We start from the raw sequence: 16,529 nt of genomic DNA on the forward strand, positions 1-16,529 counted from the left end.
TCATGTACCTATTTAGGTAAATGAATTTTTTTTGTCAAAGAAATGGTTCTGTGGTCCAGCTTCAGTTTTATTTTGTATATTTCTTAATTTTAATCTGATTTCAATTACGGTTTGCCTGTTTCTGATTGGGTTGTTGCTCACTTGTTGACGGCTCAGTTTATTAAGTGTGTCGCCACCAGAAGTTATGCGTGGCAGCTCTGAGTTTGCAAAAGCATGATAGTCCTTTTACTTATGCCAGAGGAGACCCTTCTAAACAAGAATTATGGTTGTGTGACTTTCTGGAGATGTTTGTATATTAAATTACATTTACCTTAATTGCAGAGAAGTTCATTTTCCTCAGAAATATTGTGGATCACATTCCTTCTCCCTTTGGAAGGGAAACTAATTTGAGGACAGCGTTGAAGCTGATGAATGAATGTTAGAGGGAACATGTTTAATGTGCAGTTAGAGTCCTTATGAAACACGTAGATTATTGTAGGACAGAAGGTTTTTGTTTGGACATATTAAGAACCTTTAATAAAGTTTCAAAAATAAAGTTTATTTTTTCCTCTAAAAGTCTGGACTGTGGCTAGATAATAAAGGGCATGTTGATTCTGAACTCTGGGTCTGAGCACAGCTTCAGAAGCTGGATTATCCGAGAGTCACTTGAATAACTGCACTAGTGTTGAGTGGTGCTCAGCTGCCACCAGACAGCTGTTCAGAAGAACTTTAAGGTAAATCAAAACACAGCTCAAACAGCTGGGCCTAATTGGCCTGGCTTTCCATGTAGAGTGGGTCTGTTCTGAGGGATTTAAAAATCCTTGTTTTGTGGATATGATTCCAAATAACAGTTTTACACAGAATGGTTTCTGTTATGTTATCTGATTTTTTTGGGATCTAATTTATTTATTTCAACTGTGTATCTTTTAAAAGTCTATATTACGTCTATCAATATTATACCTTGGGTGGATTTTCCCATAAGAACACATGTCCAACAGATTTTATTCATTTAGCAGCACTTATTGAACACAAATTCTTGTCGTTGTCCACTCTTATATATGTGGTATAATAATCTGGTAAATTCCACGGAAATGACATTTAATATCTAGAAACTATGTGCCGTTTTCTAGGTATGTAATTCTACCAACTATAGACCATCTATAATTTAGCTCTTATTTTGAATTACTTAATGTAACTCTTTGTGCCTACATTTCTGTTTATAAAAATCAAAGATCAAGGACAGAAGTACTTGAGAAAATAGTGAAAATTATGGCACATAAAAGAAGGAAACCAAACTCAAGCATGTATATAGATCCTCTCCTGAAAATGAAGACAGATTCTTTGTTCACAGGTACATTCTGGGTGTTTTAGAAAGGCTGAACTCGGGGATTTCTTTTGTGGTTGTGCTGCTGGCCAAACTAGACATTTCATTCAGCTGAGCGTTTGTGATATAAACTGACCTGTGTGATATAAGCTGATGGTGGAAATGTTAATACTAGGGCGATAATTTGCCAAAGCCTAACTATTCTGTAATGAGTTTTACATTATGTTGTAAGTATTTATCTAAGTTTATTTCTTGATTTGTTTTACACAGAAAGGTCTTGAGGGATTTTCTGTGTTATATATGTGGTATGATTTTATTTAAAAATAAGGATCTACAGTTAATAACCTAGTAATGATGCATTTCCCCCAGGAGTTCCATTGAGCACTCATTTTCCAGCAATTCTGTGATTGGGTGCATTTTCTAATCTCCACATCCTTACTGGTGGGACTAGTCTGAACTGAGTACACCTAGACAAATGAAGGATACTCAGGGCGTGGGAGTCTTGAGTTATCCAAAAAGGAAGGGTAGTGTGTAGACCAAGCAAAGTTCCAGCAGACGCTGATTTCAATGCCAAGTAGTTCAGTGCAGAAGTTAGGGTTGAGGTGATGATCCTGAAACAAGTCAAGGCCAAAGAGCTGGTAGGTTGAAAAAACCAAGGTGATTAGAGCAGTGAAGTACCATGGTATTGCTTGCTGGTGGTGGGAGGTGGTCGGGTCCGGAGGAATTAAGAAAGTGGCATTTAGGTGAGTCCTTCAGGCCTCAGGAGAGGGTAGGGATGGGTCCCTGCTGGCTAATGGTACTAGATTCTGTTGGGAAAGTACATCCATACTGTTACTGAATTGTATGTTACTCTTGAGTCACTCTGTAGAATGTTAACAGGAATCTAAATGTATCCTTTCCAGCTGATCATTATTTTTAATGGCTACATGTTTGATACGGTCTGGTTGTTTGTTATGACTGGTGAAATACAAAGTTACTTGAAATGAAAGCTAATTTTGTTTAAGGGAGGACATTCTTAATTAGGATAGAGTATCAACTACATTTGATAAAACTTTTTTCCTGGCTGCTGTTGGAGTTTTGGTTCTTCTCTAAACACCTGTGGTAGGTAAAGGGTACGTTTTTTGACTTACATTCAGCAGTGTGCATATTTCTAGTGTTAGATTCACATCTAATACTAGCAATTAATGAATTTAAATGAAAACACAGGAAGCTCTCCTTATCTTGAGGTAGGAATAGCTTAGGCAGGCAGATCGATATCACTGAACACAACCAGTTAGGAAATATAGTCAAAGAAAACTGCCTGCCAACCCTGTAAGTGACAGCTTCTGGTAACTTTGGATTCTTGTCCAAGTTGTTCTTTGTTCCGGGGCGTTGTCGTATGTCACTGTTGAAGTGAGAGCTGTAGCTAATTCATGTGTGTATGTTTTAGGATGTCAGTTCTGCAGCTTTCTGTACTTTGACTTCCCGCATCATATCTAGTGAATGAAAAATAATACAGTTAGAAAACTATGGCAAGATTATGTTTAAGATGTTAACCTGCTGCACGGCCTTAGGATTGGCAGCTCATGGCATAGAACCCACTGATTCATGGTTTATAAACAGATGGAGGGAGACATGGGTATAATCCTAAGAACTTTTTCATGATCCATTCAGCCTAGGAAATTGGCAGGCAATAGGGAGGACATCTGAGAACACAACTTTTAGAGATTATAAAAGTGTCACAGTTATTTTTTTCCCTAGAAAAAGACATGATGTTTTACGTAGCATAAAAAAAGCAGAACGGGTTATTAAAAAAGCAGAAGTTTTTTTTTTTTAAATTACCAAAACGGTTTTTATCTATAGGTTGTCTGTGTAGAAGATAAAGAAATAATACATCATGGCCCTCGCCCTCAAAGAGTTCTCAGTCTCTTGAGGTAGCTGAGTACATGCACAAGTAGGGTTTTGTATGATAGTATAACTTAAGTATGTGCAAGATACAGCCCGAGTATTCAGCTCTCGTCCTTTTCCCTCTTCAGGCAAGGCATGTAAGTTTAGCTTTTATTTGCAATTTTAAGCACATTTCCAACTTCTGGCTTGTATCTGCCTAATTTGTTCAGTAATGTGAAAGTTACAGCTTTTAGAATGAATTTATAATGAAAAATGTCTATTTTTACAGAATAACAGTGGGATAAGTGACTAAAACTTGATATCCAATTTCAGTTGGTACCATTGGATGGCTGAAGGTACCACAAATAAATACCATAAATACTCATCCCCTTTGGTCCATTACTCCTTGTCTTACTGGGTCTTGATTTTTTGTTGAGGAAATCACCATGTTCTAGTCATTTAGGTGCACTGTCTGAATTTTTGGCTTCTCATATTTCCTATATTCCACAGATGTTACCGAGTATCTTTCACTTGTGTTTTAACATTCTGAATCTGGAACCAGATACAAGTATTACTATCCATTAAATCAGTGAAATCAAACACACAGAACATGCAGTACAGCTTGTGAAGTTGGTGTGACTTTTTTTGTTTTAAATTCAGTGCCCTTGGTGAGCCATTTTGGTTTCTGGGAGGCACAGGTTCACTCTTCTGCCATGGACACTACATTATGAGCGGACCGAATATTAGACTTACACGTTAAACGTGGTACAGTAGAAGTTTTTGTAATTATTAAGTAATTTTGAGTCAGCTTTTATAAATACTGTGTAATGCTCTAAATTGTTTTTAAAAATTATGTATTATATGATATGTATCCCTGCCCGGCTCTGGTCACTTACATAGTGGGACAAAATAATAGCTCCTCCACAAACACTGGTTCTGTCCTATGGAGTTACCAGCCTTAGGACCCAGCACTTGTTGGAATGAGGCATTTTTGTTAGAAATTAATGACTGTGGGTTTGGTGTTTTTTTTTAACAATTTACCCCCTCCTAAACAAGTCTTCAGTGAAAGGCTGCCATCTTGTGGTTTTTAAAAATACAGGATTTAAGAAAATTATTTTGAATGACTGCTGAGATTGTATGTATGTAGTTTTATGGTACCAAAATGAGTAAGGAATGAATACTATTAAATCTTCTCTTTGAATTATATTTGTTTATCCTTTGGACAGATTTTTCTTCATTTTATTTTAACATTACAGATTTTTAAAATTTCTGTTAATTAAAAATTCCCCTTTTAGCTTACTCTCAAACATTAGTAGTAGAAATACTCTTCTGCAATTGCAGTTTTAATTCAGAACAGGCATTGGAAATTTTGATATTATTAAGGCTTTTCTGGTGTCACTAATTAATAATAATAGAATGATTTGGATTAAAAGTACTGTTCTTTAAAATGGATTAGGTTGGTGCAAAAGTAATTGCGGTTTTTGCAATTGTTTTTAACCTTTTAAATCGCAATCACTTTTGCATTAACCTAATAATTATTTGAAAAAATATTATATCCAAAGGAACCTTAATTTTATAATATAGAACTCCATTTAATAAAAAGTAATATTTAGAAGAAAAAGAAACCTCAACTGGGACCTCAGTTTTGGATAGTTAATAATATAAACTGAAATAATTAATTTTTCTCAAATATTAGGGAGGCCCTTATTTATAACTAGGGAAATCTTTAAATCACCTCTTACATAAGGAATGGAAAGTACTTACAAGTTCTTATATAATATCAAGGGAGTTTTCTGTATGATACATCATCAAGTTATAAAATTGCTTTTTAAAATAACTTGATTTCATTTATTTAATCTCATATCTTGATTTATATCTCCTGTCCATCTTGGTTTGTAGTATTCATTGTACTTAAAAATAATATTCATTTCTCCAAAAATGTCTTCTTACTGAAGCATGTAGTGCCTCTTCATAGAACAAGGAGGACATGTATTCTCTCTCAGAGACAACCAGGATTCTGGTACATTGGTCCTATGTGTTTCTGTAACGTGGAGTCATTAGTAATCATGAGAGGGAAATCATTGAAAGAGAAAGTTGTTATCCACCAAAAACTCTAGACGTAATACTCCTGAATTGCTCCTCTAATTTTAAGCAGGTTATGGCAGCCTTTGTTTAAACTGCTTGTTTCCCCCTTAAGCAGGGAGGGAGAAGTTTTCAAGTCAGGGTATCATTTGATGTCTTGGCGCTTTTTCAAATGTCTTACAGTTACGCGAAAAAAGAGTCCGATCTCAGCGGAGCCCAGATGAAACTTCGAGAATATGAAGCAGCACTGAACTCTAAAGATGCAGCTCTGGCTACTGCACTTGGTGACAAAAAAAGTTTAGAGGGAGAATTGGAGGACCTGAAGGATCAGATTGCCCAGGTAAGGTAAACTCTGCTCTTGAGACATATTTGGCAGGTTAATTGCCTCATCTGCTTTAATTGGTTGATTGATTTTTAAATTTATTTTCTATTTTAGAAAGTATTCATTTGATTTTTTTATGGCTTATCTGAAAGGTAGTCTTGGGGTAGCAAAGCACCATCGCTCGTAAGTCGTATCCTGAACATACTGGCCTTGTTGCTGCTCTTCTTCCTGTCTCTTGTGTTTATGCTCTTTCTGTTTTTTGCTCTCAAAGCCTGTTTCATTATTGTGCCAAATGTGAGGCGGGAAAAGAGAAGGTGTCATCATGGTGCTGGGCGCACAGGAAAAAATGACAACGGTAGCTAAAATCGTTGGTTTGAGTTTTGAAATGTAATCCAGAGGTCTCTGTTCATTCCCTGTTGCCAGTTACCAAATTTGAGAAGTGTTTTGGTGTGGCTGCCTGTGGTGTGGCCAGCAATTGAACACCCAGTTTATGATAAAGGTTATAATGAGGGACTCTCATACATGGGTACATACACAGAAGTTGTAATACTTGATTTGATTCAATCCATAATTATCAATTAAAATTGTTACTAAATGACTGCTATATGATTTTCATCCTTTTTTCCCCCCTTATGTTAGTTGGAAGCCTCCTTAACTGCTGCCAAAAAACAGCTAGCAGATGAAACTTTACTTAAAGTGGATTTGGAGAATCGCTGCCAGAGCCTGACTGAGGACTTAGAGTTTCGTAAAAGCATGTATGAGGAGGTAACTATATGTAATTTTACTTTTTTGAGGAATGGAGGGATCCTAGAAGGCTTTGTTATAACTGTATATGTAAACAAAACAAAAATGGGAGAAATTTTGGAGGTAAATTATTCAAGGTATTGCTCTAAAAGGCTGCATATAGGAGTTCAAGCTGTTATGGTAAACATATGATTTCACTCCATCTCATTTGTATAGGCTTGGTCACAGCGGTTAATTACTGTCAACCTGTTTAAGCATTTGTATTAGTTACCTATTGGTGGCTAACAAATTACTCCAAAATTGAGCAACTTAAAACCACATACCTTTAATTGTCTCACAGTTTCGGATGGTCAGGAATCTGAGAGCTGCTGAACTAGATGGTTATGTTTCAGGGTCTCTCATGAAGTTACAGTCAGGCTTTCAACTTGGGCTAGAGGAGCTGCTCCGACCTCATTCACAGGCTGTTGGCAGGAGGTGTTATTTCAGCAGGGGCTTCTCCATCGGGCTGCTACAATATGGCTTCTCCCAAGAGTGAATGATGAGAGAGCGAGAGCTGGACGGAAGCCTCATTATCTTCTGTAACCTAATCCCAGAAGTGATACACCATCACTCTCCATCACACATATCAACCATGACACAGTGTGCAAGAGGATTATGTAAGGGTGTGAATTCAGAAGGCAGCAACCATTAGGGGCCTGCAGGCTGGCTATCACAGCTTTTATAGTTATGTGTGTATACTTAAAATCGGTTACAAGCCTTTAACATCTGTGGTCGAGCCTTGGGAGTTGAAGGCATGCAGAAATCGTTGCCAAAAAAGTAAATAAATAAAATTGAAGGGGAAATGTATATTTCCTCAAAATTGAAGAGGATTGGAATTAACCCAAAGTGGAGAACGTGCAGTTAATGTTTTTGGAAGTAATATAATTTTGAAAACAGTGACTAACAGTGATTTAAAAATAAAAATTTATTGTATGAGTTAAAAATTTTTTTAATTGGAGAAAAAAATAATAGAAATCTGCCCATTTTTATAACAATAAATATCAAAACAAAAAGAGGTATTGTTGGGGTGAAGTGCACTCACTGGACAAGCAGACTTTGGATAACTCTCGAGTCGGTTTCTTGTTTGAAAATGAATCACCAATACCTACCATTTTTTTTCTTCAAGAAGTGGTTTGAGAATCAAAGTGGAATGTTGTGTGTGAAAGCTCCTTGTAAACTATAGTGAATGCTGTCATATAATTGTTAACTACAGTTTTGCTTTATAAATGGAGATTTTTTTATATTAAGTCGACTTAACATTTTTGTTTTGTTTTGTTAAAATTGTCCATGATCCAGAACTACTTACTTAGTTTTTTGTGTTTTTTTAATTTTTTAAATTACAGCTGACATTCAATATTATATTAGTTTCAGGTGTACAGCATAGTGTAGTAGTTAGATATTTATATAATTTACAAAGTGATCACCCCGTTAAGTCTAGTACCCACCTGACACTATACATAGTTATTACAATATTATTGACTATATTCTCCATGCTATACTTTACATCCCCCTGACTATTTTGTAACTACCAATTTGTACTTCTTAATTCCTTTATCTTTTTTACTCCCCTCCCATCTGGCCACCATCAAAATGTTCTCTGCATCTATGAGTTTGTTTCTGTTTAGTTTGTTTGTTTATTTTGTTCTTTAAATTCCACATGTAAATATCACTACTTAGTTTTGGCGCTGTGTGTGGACTCCTGCATCTTTATATCAGGAATACGGTATTATTTTCTTTACAAGTCACTGATTCTAAATAAAGTAAAAAGTGAAAAAAGTTGTCAGTAAAAAGTAATTTAATGTTTTTAGAATGTTTGGCTAGCATCTTTCAATGTTTGGTTTTTGCCTTTTTCAGAATGAATTTTAAATATTCCTTTCTTTTTAAACATGGAAGATACAATTTATTTTTTTTGGAAAATATAATTCTGTTCAATAAATGTACCTAAGTTTCTTATTACGAACAGTTAAAGAGGAAGGGAGCTAGACAAGAGCAAAATTATTAGTAGGTGCCCAAGATTTATTGACCTAAGCCTTTAATTTGCATGTTTTTCATTTCATTAAATAGATGTGAACCCTGGGAGGTTCATAGCAGAACTGGAATTTGAACCTGGTTTTCTGATTCTGTCAAGTATATTTTCCTCTGCTAAGAACTGTTAAAAGAAAGATGAGGAAAGGCATAGGAAAACCCATGTTGTAAGATGATCCAGAAACAAGAACTTCAGTGGGTCATATCGCCCTCCTGTGGCCTCTGTAATCATTGCCATTAAAGACAAATCTGTATTTCCCCAGCTGGAGGCTGGAATGGAAATTATGTTCTGAATTTGTGTTCCTAGTCATTCTAGTTTGGAATAGTTCTTTAAAATATAAAGTGACGGATTATGCTTACATTTCTATTCTTTAATAGTGAATTGCCATATGTATTTAAGATAGTAAAGTGATATTGTTAATAAGATTCTGTATCAACTGATATTATACGTTAGCACCAGCTCTTAAAATAAGTCTTAGCTTGCTATACCTGCTATTGCATCTTAGTATGTCTAAGAAGATAGTTTCATTATGCATAAGTCTGTTAGTTGAAGTTGTCCTGACAAGTTTAACTTTTCATGTGGATTTTTTTCAGAGGTATCCTTAGGATCATCAAAACAACAATTTAGGAAAACAGTTGCTATTCAGTGTACATAGTTATCCACGATTACATGGTACTTCAGTAAGTCTTCCAGGCCCTTCCTTGCCTTCAGAGAAATAAATAGCTATGCCATTTTCTGAAAAGAAACAAAATTTCCAGGGCTTGAGATGCTACTATTTCTGTCATTAGTTCCATGTCAGAAATCTCATTTGGAAATGAAGGCTAAAAAGTGTATTCACGTGCCTGTCCTAGGACAGATACAAGGAAGTTGGTGTGTGAAGCTGCAGATGGCTCTGACGTCACCCAGACTTGTACCAATGCAGCCATGTTAAGTAACTTGGTTTTATGTCATTCCCCCCGCCCCCCCAGGAGATCAATGAGACCAGAAGGAAGCATGAAACTCGCTTGGTAGAGGTGGATTCTGGGCGTCAGATTGAGTATGAGTACAAGCTGGCTCAGGCCCTTCATGAGATGCGAGAGCAACACGACGCCCAGGTCAAGCTGTACAAGGAGGAGATGGAGCAGACTTACCACGCCAAAGTGAGCAGCCCCTCTGCGACTCGCTTAAACTCTTCCCGTTATGTCACAGTCACCCTGAGGAACATGACTTGATGTGTGCTTTGTTCTGGTTTTCTTAAAAGGCGTTCCCCTAGTCTCCATGAATATAGAAAATGGATTTTTGTAAAGCAGTTATTTACAAAGTAAAAGTTACTAGAGATTGTTCAAAGCAAGTAGGGTTATTCTAATTGTATCTGAGGTAAGGGTTTATCTTTGTATCCCATTGATCATTCATGTCGTGTCATCGCAGTTAAACCCAAGCCATCCGAAAATACTTTTCTTTCGATAATAGGCACTAATCGCGTCACACATCCATTCGATGGTGAGCGAATGCCAGGCTGTACTGAGCCCATGTCATAGTTGTCCATTGGTTGTGACCACACTTCAGGCTTTTTTGAACAAAGGCCAAATGGAAAGTCTCATATTTCTTCTTCTGCCACTATTAATCATTTAAAAAATATTACAGAAACTTCTTACTTGTATTAGCAGACCATGCAAAAATCCATAAAATAACCAACGAGTACAGGCTTTCTTAGTAAATGATTTTATGCCAATGTGTTAAATATTACATGATTTGATTAAAAAGAATTATTAGTGGAAGACTTAGGAAATTAGAGTCATAGAGGTGTTGAAAAATATTTCCATTGCATGGCCTCAAACTATTCATGTTGCTTTTAATCCATTTTATGAAGTGGTAATTGGCTGCTGAAAGGGAGAGATCTTTTAAACTCCACATCCAGTTGTCTGACATGTATTCACGTTAGGCCTTGTACAGGGCTGGGAAGGAGCGAAAGTAAGGATCGGTCAGTCCCATGGACTGGCCTCCGAGGGAGCCAGGGAAGAAAGACACGACATGCACAAGTGTGTCCGAGAGGCATGCAAAGCCGCCTGTTACGGGCATTTGGAGAATCAGGATACTGTTTCCACCCGAGGAGCTGTTTTTCACTTCTGAAATGAAGTGTTTCCATCTGGTTTGAAATAATCTATAAGCTATTGCTTTCTGCTTAGTGCTTTAAATTCTATGTTAGATTTGGTGGGTTAGGGACATGTGATGTTAACATCACCATGGTTAAATTGCTACTGCAATTTATTATCAATATTATCTGTGACATTAGAGATATAGTGGATGAAATGTTGAAGTAGTAAACTCTGGGTGAAGACCTGGGTCTGTTAGCATCGTTAAAGCTCATACATTGAAAGACTTAAGGTCATTCATCCCACGTTAGCCAACTTCATGATGCTTTTCCTGTTTCATAAACCAGTTACCAGCAGGGCTTAGGTTTGAAATGAAATACTTTGAGATGAATCATGCTTCCTCATTTGTTTGTTCTAATTCACTAGATAAGACTGACTATGGTTTGTTTCTTCTTTTAGCTGGAGAATGCCAGGCTCTCGTCGGAGATGAATACTTCTACTGTCAACAGTGCCAGGGAAGAACTGATGGAAAGTCGTATGAGAATTGAGAGCCTTTCATCTCAGCTTTCTAATCTGCAGAAAGAGGTGAGTAAGTGTCTTCCCTAAGTATTGAAGTTGAACTTGAAAGCCACCTCCAACATGGTAGTCAACCTGCTTTGCTCTGCTTGATGCCACTTGTCAGGGCAGTGGTTTTCTACACTCCGGTTTCATCGCACTCCCCAGATTTTTTCATCGTGTATTGTATAAACACCCTCCATGCAAAAGACTGTTATTCCTAAATTAGTAGATTACCCAGAGCTAAGAGAGCTGCCCCTAAAGCTGTCGGTTTATTCCCTGGCCTTATCCCAGGATCCAGGGTTTTGACCCTTCCAGCAGCGTCAGCTCCACACTGTGCTCTTCCCAACATACTCCTTTTGCATCAGTTTGGAAACCATAATGAAGAAAACATGCAGAAATTCTTTGTGGGTAGTAAATGCTTTGCGTTGCTAGACAAATGCATGAACTGCTGAATAATTAGAATCTTGGGATTTAGCATTAACTTTTGCATTAGTTAAGAATTTAGTGACTAATTCATTCATTGGTAACTGATGTGACACGACTGCGTTGCTGGTGTGTGGCCCGGAGCCCATCTGTACGTGAGGTGCCTGTAGGTGCAGCCTAATGGCAGGCACGGCACTGCTTGCGATCTCTTCCAGCCTGCGGTAGATGTGTGGACACAAAGTACATACACAGCCACAGGCGTGTTCAGAATGCTTTAATAACCTACTGCTTACCTACATTTTTATTGGTTTAAATTTTCCACGGGAATGAACTTCATCTTATTCTTGATTAAGCTTCTCTTTTTTATTTTATTTTTAGTAAAATCTTTTTCTGATTATCAAACGGAAGACATTTATTGCAGGAATTTAGAAAACGAAGCAGACAATGAGTTACATAACAGGATGATGTAAAAAAAATCAGTTAAAATTGAAGCTTGTACATTGCCTATTACATGTACTTTATTACTCGAAACATAAATTTAAAAATTATTTTAGACTTGTTTTGTCCTCATAGTAGTATTTTGAAGTTTTCATGTAACACTAAAGCTGGAAGGACTTTTGAGTTCACTCAGCTGACCGCAGACCTAGCTGTGTTTAACCACTTGCTCAGAGGCTACACACTGATAAAGGGGTTTCTCTCATAGTTCCCAGTTTTCACTTTACACTTCATTTCTCTTCAAAGATTTTCATTTGGGAATTTAACAGGTAATCTTTTTTCCATTACAGCATTGTAACAGGCACCTTTCTGAAAATAGGCCTCTTTCTTACTATGACTTGACGTTTACTTCTCTCCATTTAATAAATTATATTCTAGCTATTCTCCTCTTTTTCTGTTGTATGCTTTCCCTCCCTTTTATTTTAAAATTGTTGTTTGGCTACTGCTTAATCCACTTGAGTCTGTTAGGTTTAAGGTGTTTTACAGGTGAGGAGACCAGGCTGTGGACTTGGGAGCCCTGTCTTCAGACTCAGCTTTAGGGCTGCTTCCCTGTTTGCCAGTTAGGTGTGTTTCCATCCTTGCAAGATTTTTTGTTAACTTCAGTTTAGTAGATTTGAATGATGTTAGGCAGAGCCTGGAGGTTTCCAGGAGCTGACTCCTTAGGAACTAGGAAAGAAGCACCAACTTCAACCAGAAGAGTTTTAGAAATTTCTCTGTCTAGGGGTTGGGAGGAGGGGAGAAGTAGGGATCCTTTCCTCTATTCATTACTATCAGGTTTTATGATAAATAATATATCTTGAGGAATATCTTTATTCATTGGTAAATTTTAGCCTTAGAAATATCATCAAAAAGAAAGATATCTCTTAATATTTTCTTATTGTATATCATAATAATATTTGTTGAGTCATGTCAGTTTCATCATGCCGCCTGTTAGGCCATAGAATTTCCTTTTGGTTGTGTGACTCATATTAGTGAAGTACTTCTTAAATTTTATTTAAAATTGACATAGCCTTTAAAATGTGACTTTAGAAAATATTTTTAAATAATACAAGGTGGCATTATTATGTTTTGGAATTAGGAATTTCATATATCGCTAACAGCATTTCTGTCATTTCTATCTAGAATTTTTACTTGGGCCAAATTAACTGGGTGGTCAGAGTCTGCTTGGCTTGCAGGAGTCTTCAGTGGCACTTGGAAAGCACCTCTAATTTTTGTTTTCCTAACACCCAGACTCTGCAAACTTCTGTTGCAGCTAGAACATAATAAACTAGTACAATAAACTGTTACATACTGTAAAATAAAGTAGACCAAGACCATTAAAAGTCAGTCGTAAAATTTTAGAGTTAGAGGCGGGATCTTACAGATAATCTAGTTAGACCTCTTCATTTTCCAATTGTAGATACTGGTTTAGTGAGTGCCAAAGAGATGTGTATGTAGTTAATGGCAGAATTGGAAAGAATCTAGGTCTGTATCTCATGTTGCATGCTATCTGCATGCAACATGTTATCTCATGAGATAACATGAGATAACAGATGTAGTGAAGCTGTCAAATACAATTTAAATATTTCTATTTAAAATACAAAGTGATTCAGAATAACTTTAAAACTTTTTTATACCTAATTTTTAATTTTTCCCTCTTAAAGAACTTCGTAGCATTAGAGGCAGACTAACAAGGACATCTTGGGGTGTACAAGCTAGGCTCAGAGGGTATCTCTGATTCCTGGGTAGTTTATGTCACTCATCAACTCTTAGATTCTACCTTGTTGCCCATTCTGTTTACCCCCCACATGGGAAATAAAGTGAAGAGATTGATTAAAGACATTTTGAACTTAAGTATGTTTTCTTTTAGAGAAAGAAAGATGGATTTCTCAGTTTATAGCATGTTTTTTTGCAAATGCAGTTAAATTCAAGTTCTCCGAGGCAGGGATTATGTTTAGCATCACTCTTAAGATGAATGTCTGCTTCTGATGTAGAATGTCAGATGCTACTCTGAATTGTAATTCATTGATTGATTATTTTTTAAACAGCCTTCTTATTTTGGCATAATTCTCCATTTACCAAAAAGTTGGGAAGCTTGTAGAGACAGTTCCCCCGTCTCCCTCACCGTTTCCCTCCATCGTTAGCATCTTATATCACATGGTATATTTGTTGAAACTAAGACACTGACAGACACTGACACTGGTGTATTACTAACTAGACTCGAGATTATTTGGATTTTTTTTTTTTAATTGGGGAATGTTGGAGAACACTGTGTTTTTCCAGGGCCCATCAGCTCCAAGTAGTTGTCCTTCAGTCTAGTTGTGGAAGGTGCAGCTCACTGGCCCATGTGGGAATCGAACCGGCAACCCTGATAAGAGCTCTCATTCTAACCAACTGAGCCACTCGGCCATCCCTAGACTATTTGGATTTTACCACATTTTCTATTATTGTCATTTTTCTATTCCGGGGTACCACATGTGTCCCTAGTCTCCTGGTCTGTGACCTCAGGCTTTCTTTGTTTTTCATGACCTTGACAATTTTGAGGAGAACTGGCCAGGTGTCCTGCAGACTGTCCCCCAATCTGGGTTTGTCTGGTGCTTTTCTTAGGATCAGGCAGAGGTTATGGGTTTTAAGTGTCCTTCTTGACACATCCTATCAGGTATTAATGACATGCATGTTATATCACTGGTGATGTTTCACTTTCCACATTCTGTTCTTGAGAAGCAGTCACTAAGTCCAGCCCGCTCTCTGAGAGTGAAGGACAGGAACTCAGCTCCATCCTGTAGTGGTAGTATCTACTTTTATTAAGTGGAATTCTTAGGTGAAGTTTTATTTCTTCTCCCCCTGTTTATTTGTAAATTCATTCATTTATTTATATCAACATGGACTCATGGATCTTTATTTTATATTTTGGATTATAGTCCGGTACTACGTTATTTATCGGCTCAGTTTGTTCCAGCTTTGGACATGAGGAGTTCAGATTGGCTACCATGTCGCCCTATTTTGGAGCACTTGTTTATGTTGTTCTACTCTAAGATGCTCCAGGCTCATCTTGTATTTTTCCTGCTTCAGCCCTAGAATTGGCGATTTCTCCAGGGAGCCCTGGTTATTTTTACCGGGAAATGGTGTATAGAAATTGAGATCTGGGCTCTGAGTGTGCCCATCGGTACTGGGCTGTCATTGTTTCTAGGTAATACACGTATGTGAACCCATGTTTACACACTTGTCTGTCTACTGGTATTTATATTAAGTTAAACACGAGTTCATACTGTGTCTCTTCCTCTAACCCCATACCCCAGGGTTCATTGTAAGCTTCATTTCTGGCTTATCTGTAACTTCCCTGTCTGAGAGCAAGAAACCTGATTTGGGCCATATTGTTTACTTATTTGTTCAGTCCCAGTATACATGTGAAGCAGTTTCAAAGTTTTTAACCCGGACCCCTGTGAGAAATAAATTTACTGATGAGAATGTAGTGTTTTTGTACAGTAGGTGCCTTTTACAGACCACGTTATGTTGTACAGTCTTTGCATGCTGAGCGTGAGAGAGTGCAGCAGTGCTAAAGGAACACGGTTCTTAAAGGGATAACCAGAATCCCGTTTCTTCGGTTTCTGAATAGTCCCAGCAATTCTCCAAAACATACCCACACTTTATTGTTTGTCAGTGAGTTTCTTTTGTCAATGAGTTTCCTGTCTTTTTAGTTCCTTCCTTTTGTTAACTTAAACTTCTGAGTTAAAAGGCTTATAGGGGAGCCAGACTTGACTTGTATTGAAACCACAGTTTAAAATTTTGTTTTATTTGGCCAAATACAGAAAAAGTATATGTATATTTATGACACTTCCATTTGGTGACTCTTTTTTTTAGTCTTTTGTAAGCCAAACCATTCCTCTGGGCTGTATTTTAATTTGGAGGAATTTTGGTATTTATTAAAAACAAAATCTCTTGACTGCTAATGTTAGACATTATTTAGGGTTCTATTTGCTTTCCAGTCCAGGAAGTGGTTTATGGTTTAAAATAGCTGCCTTGTGCTAATGTTGGAATGTTCCTAGAAAGTAAATGTGTTCCCTTGAATCTGAAGTCTAGAGCATGTTTGGAGAGGATTCAAGAGTTGGAGGACTTGCTTGCTAAAGAGAGAGACAACTCTCGGCGCATGCTGTCTGACAAAGAGAGAGAGATGGCGGAAATAAGGGATCAGATGCAGCAACAGCTGAACGATTATGAACAACTTCTTGATGTAAAGCTAGCCCTGGACATGGAAATCAGTGCTTACAGGAAGCTCTTAGAAGGAGAAGAGGAGAGGTAAGTAACTTAGCGGTCACTCTACCTCCTAGTCTAGTTTTTGCCCCCACCCTTTGTATTTAAAAGTAAATAGGATTAGGTTTAATTGTAAAACAAGGCAACTTTAAATATTTTCTCTGTTACTACTTTTAAAACTGAGGTCATAGAAGTAGGTAGTAATAAATCATTTCTACCTCAGCATCAGAAATTATTGCTCAAGCAGTCTTTTATTATTATTATTATTATTATAATAAATGCTGGGCTGTGTCAGGATGGAGTCTTTCCTTTGAGATTTTTAAATGTTTTGATAATTTAATATGTTGTAAAATATCAGATTTGCTGAAA

At 37.1% G+C, this 16,529-nt stretch overlaps 1 protein-coding gene across 2 annotated transcripts in view; it reads left to right on the forward strand.

Moving 5' to 3' along the window:
- The window catches only part of LMNB1 (lamin B1), a 44,499-nt gene that overhangs the window by 14,199 nt on the left and 13,771 nt on the right, over window positions 1-16,529 (forward strand). For both annotated transcript variants that reach the window (XM_074328547.2, XM_019732387.3), the window contains exons 3-7: window positions 5,435-5,591; window positions 6,213-6,338; window positions 9,351-9,521; window positions 10,914-11,039; window positions 15,985-16,205. In XM_074328547.2, coding sequence (XP_074184648.1) covers window positions 5,435-5,591; window positions 6,213-6,338; window positions 9,351-9,521; window positions 10,914-11,039; window positions 15,985-16,205 — 801 coding nt within the window. The remainder of the gene's footprint in view (window positions 1-5,434; window positions 5,592-6,212; window positions 6,339-9,350; window positions 9,522-10,913; window positions 11,040-15,984; window positions 16,206-16,529) is intronic.

Source organism: Rhinolophus sinicus, chromosome 3 (assembly GCF_057876585.1).
Source record: "Rhinolophus sinicus isolate RSI-liver-muscle chromosome 3, RSI-T2T, whole genome shotgun sequence".
NCBI lineage: Eukaryota > Metazoa > Chordata > Mammalia > Chiroptera > Rhinolophidae > Rhinolophus > Rhinolophus sinicus.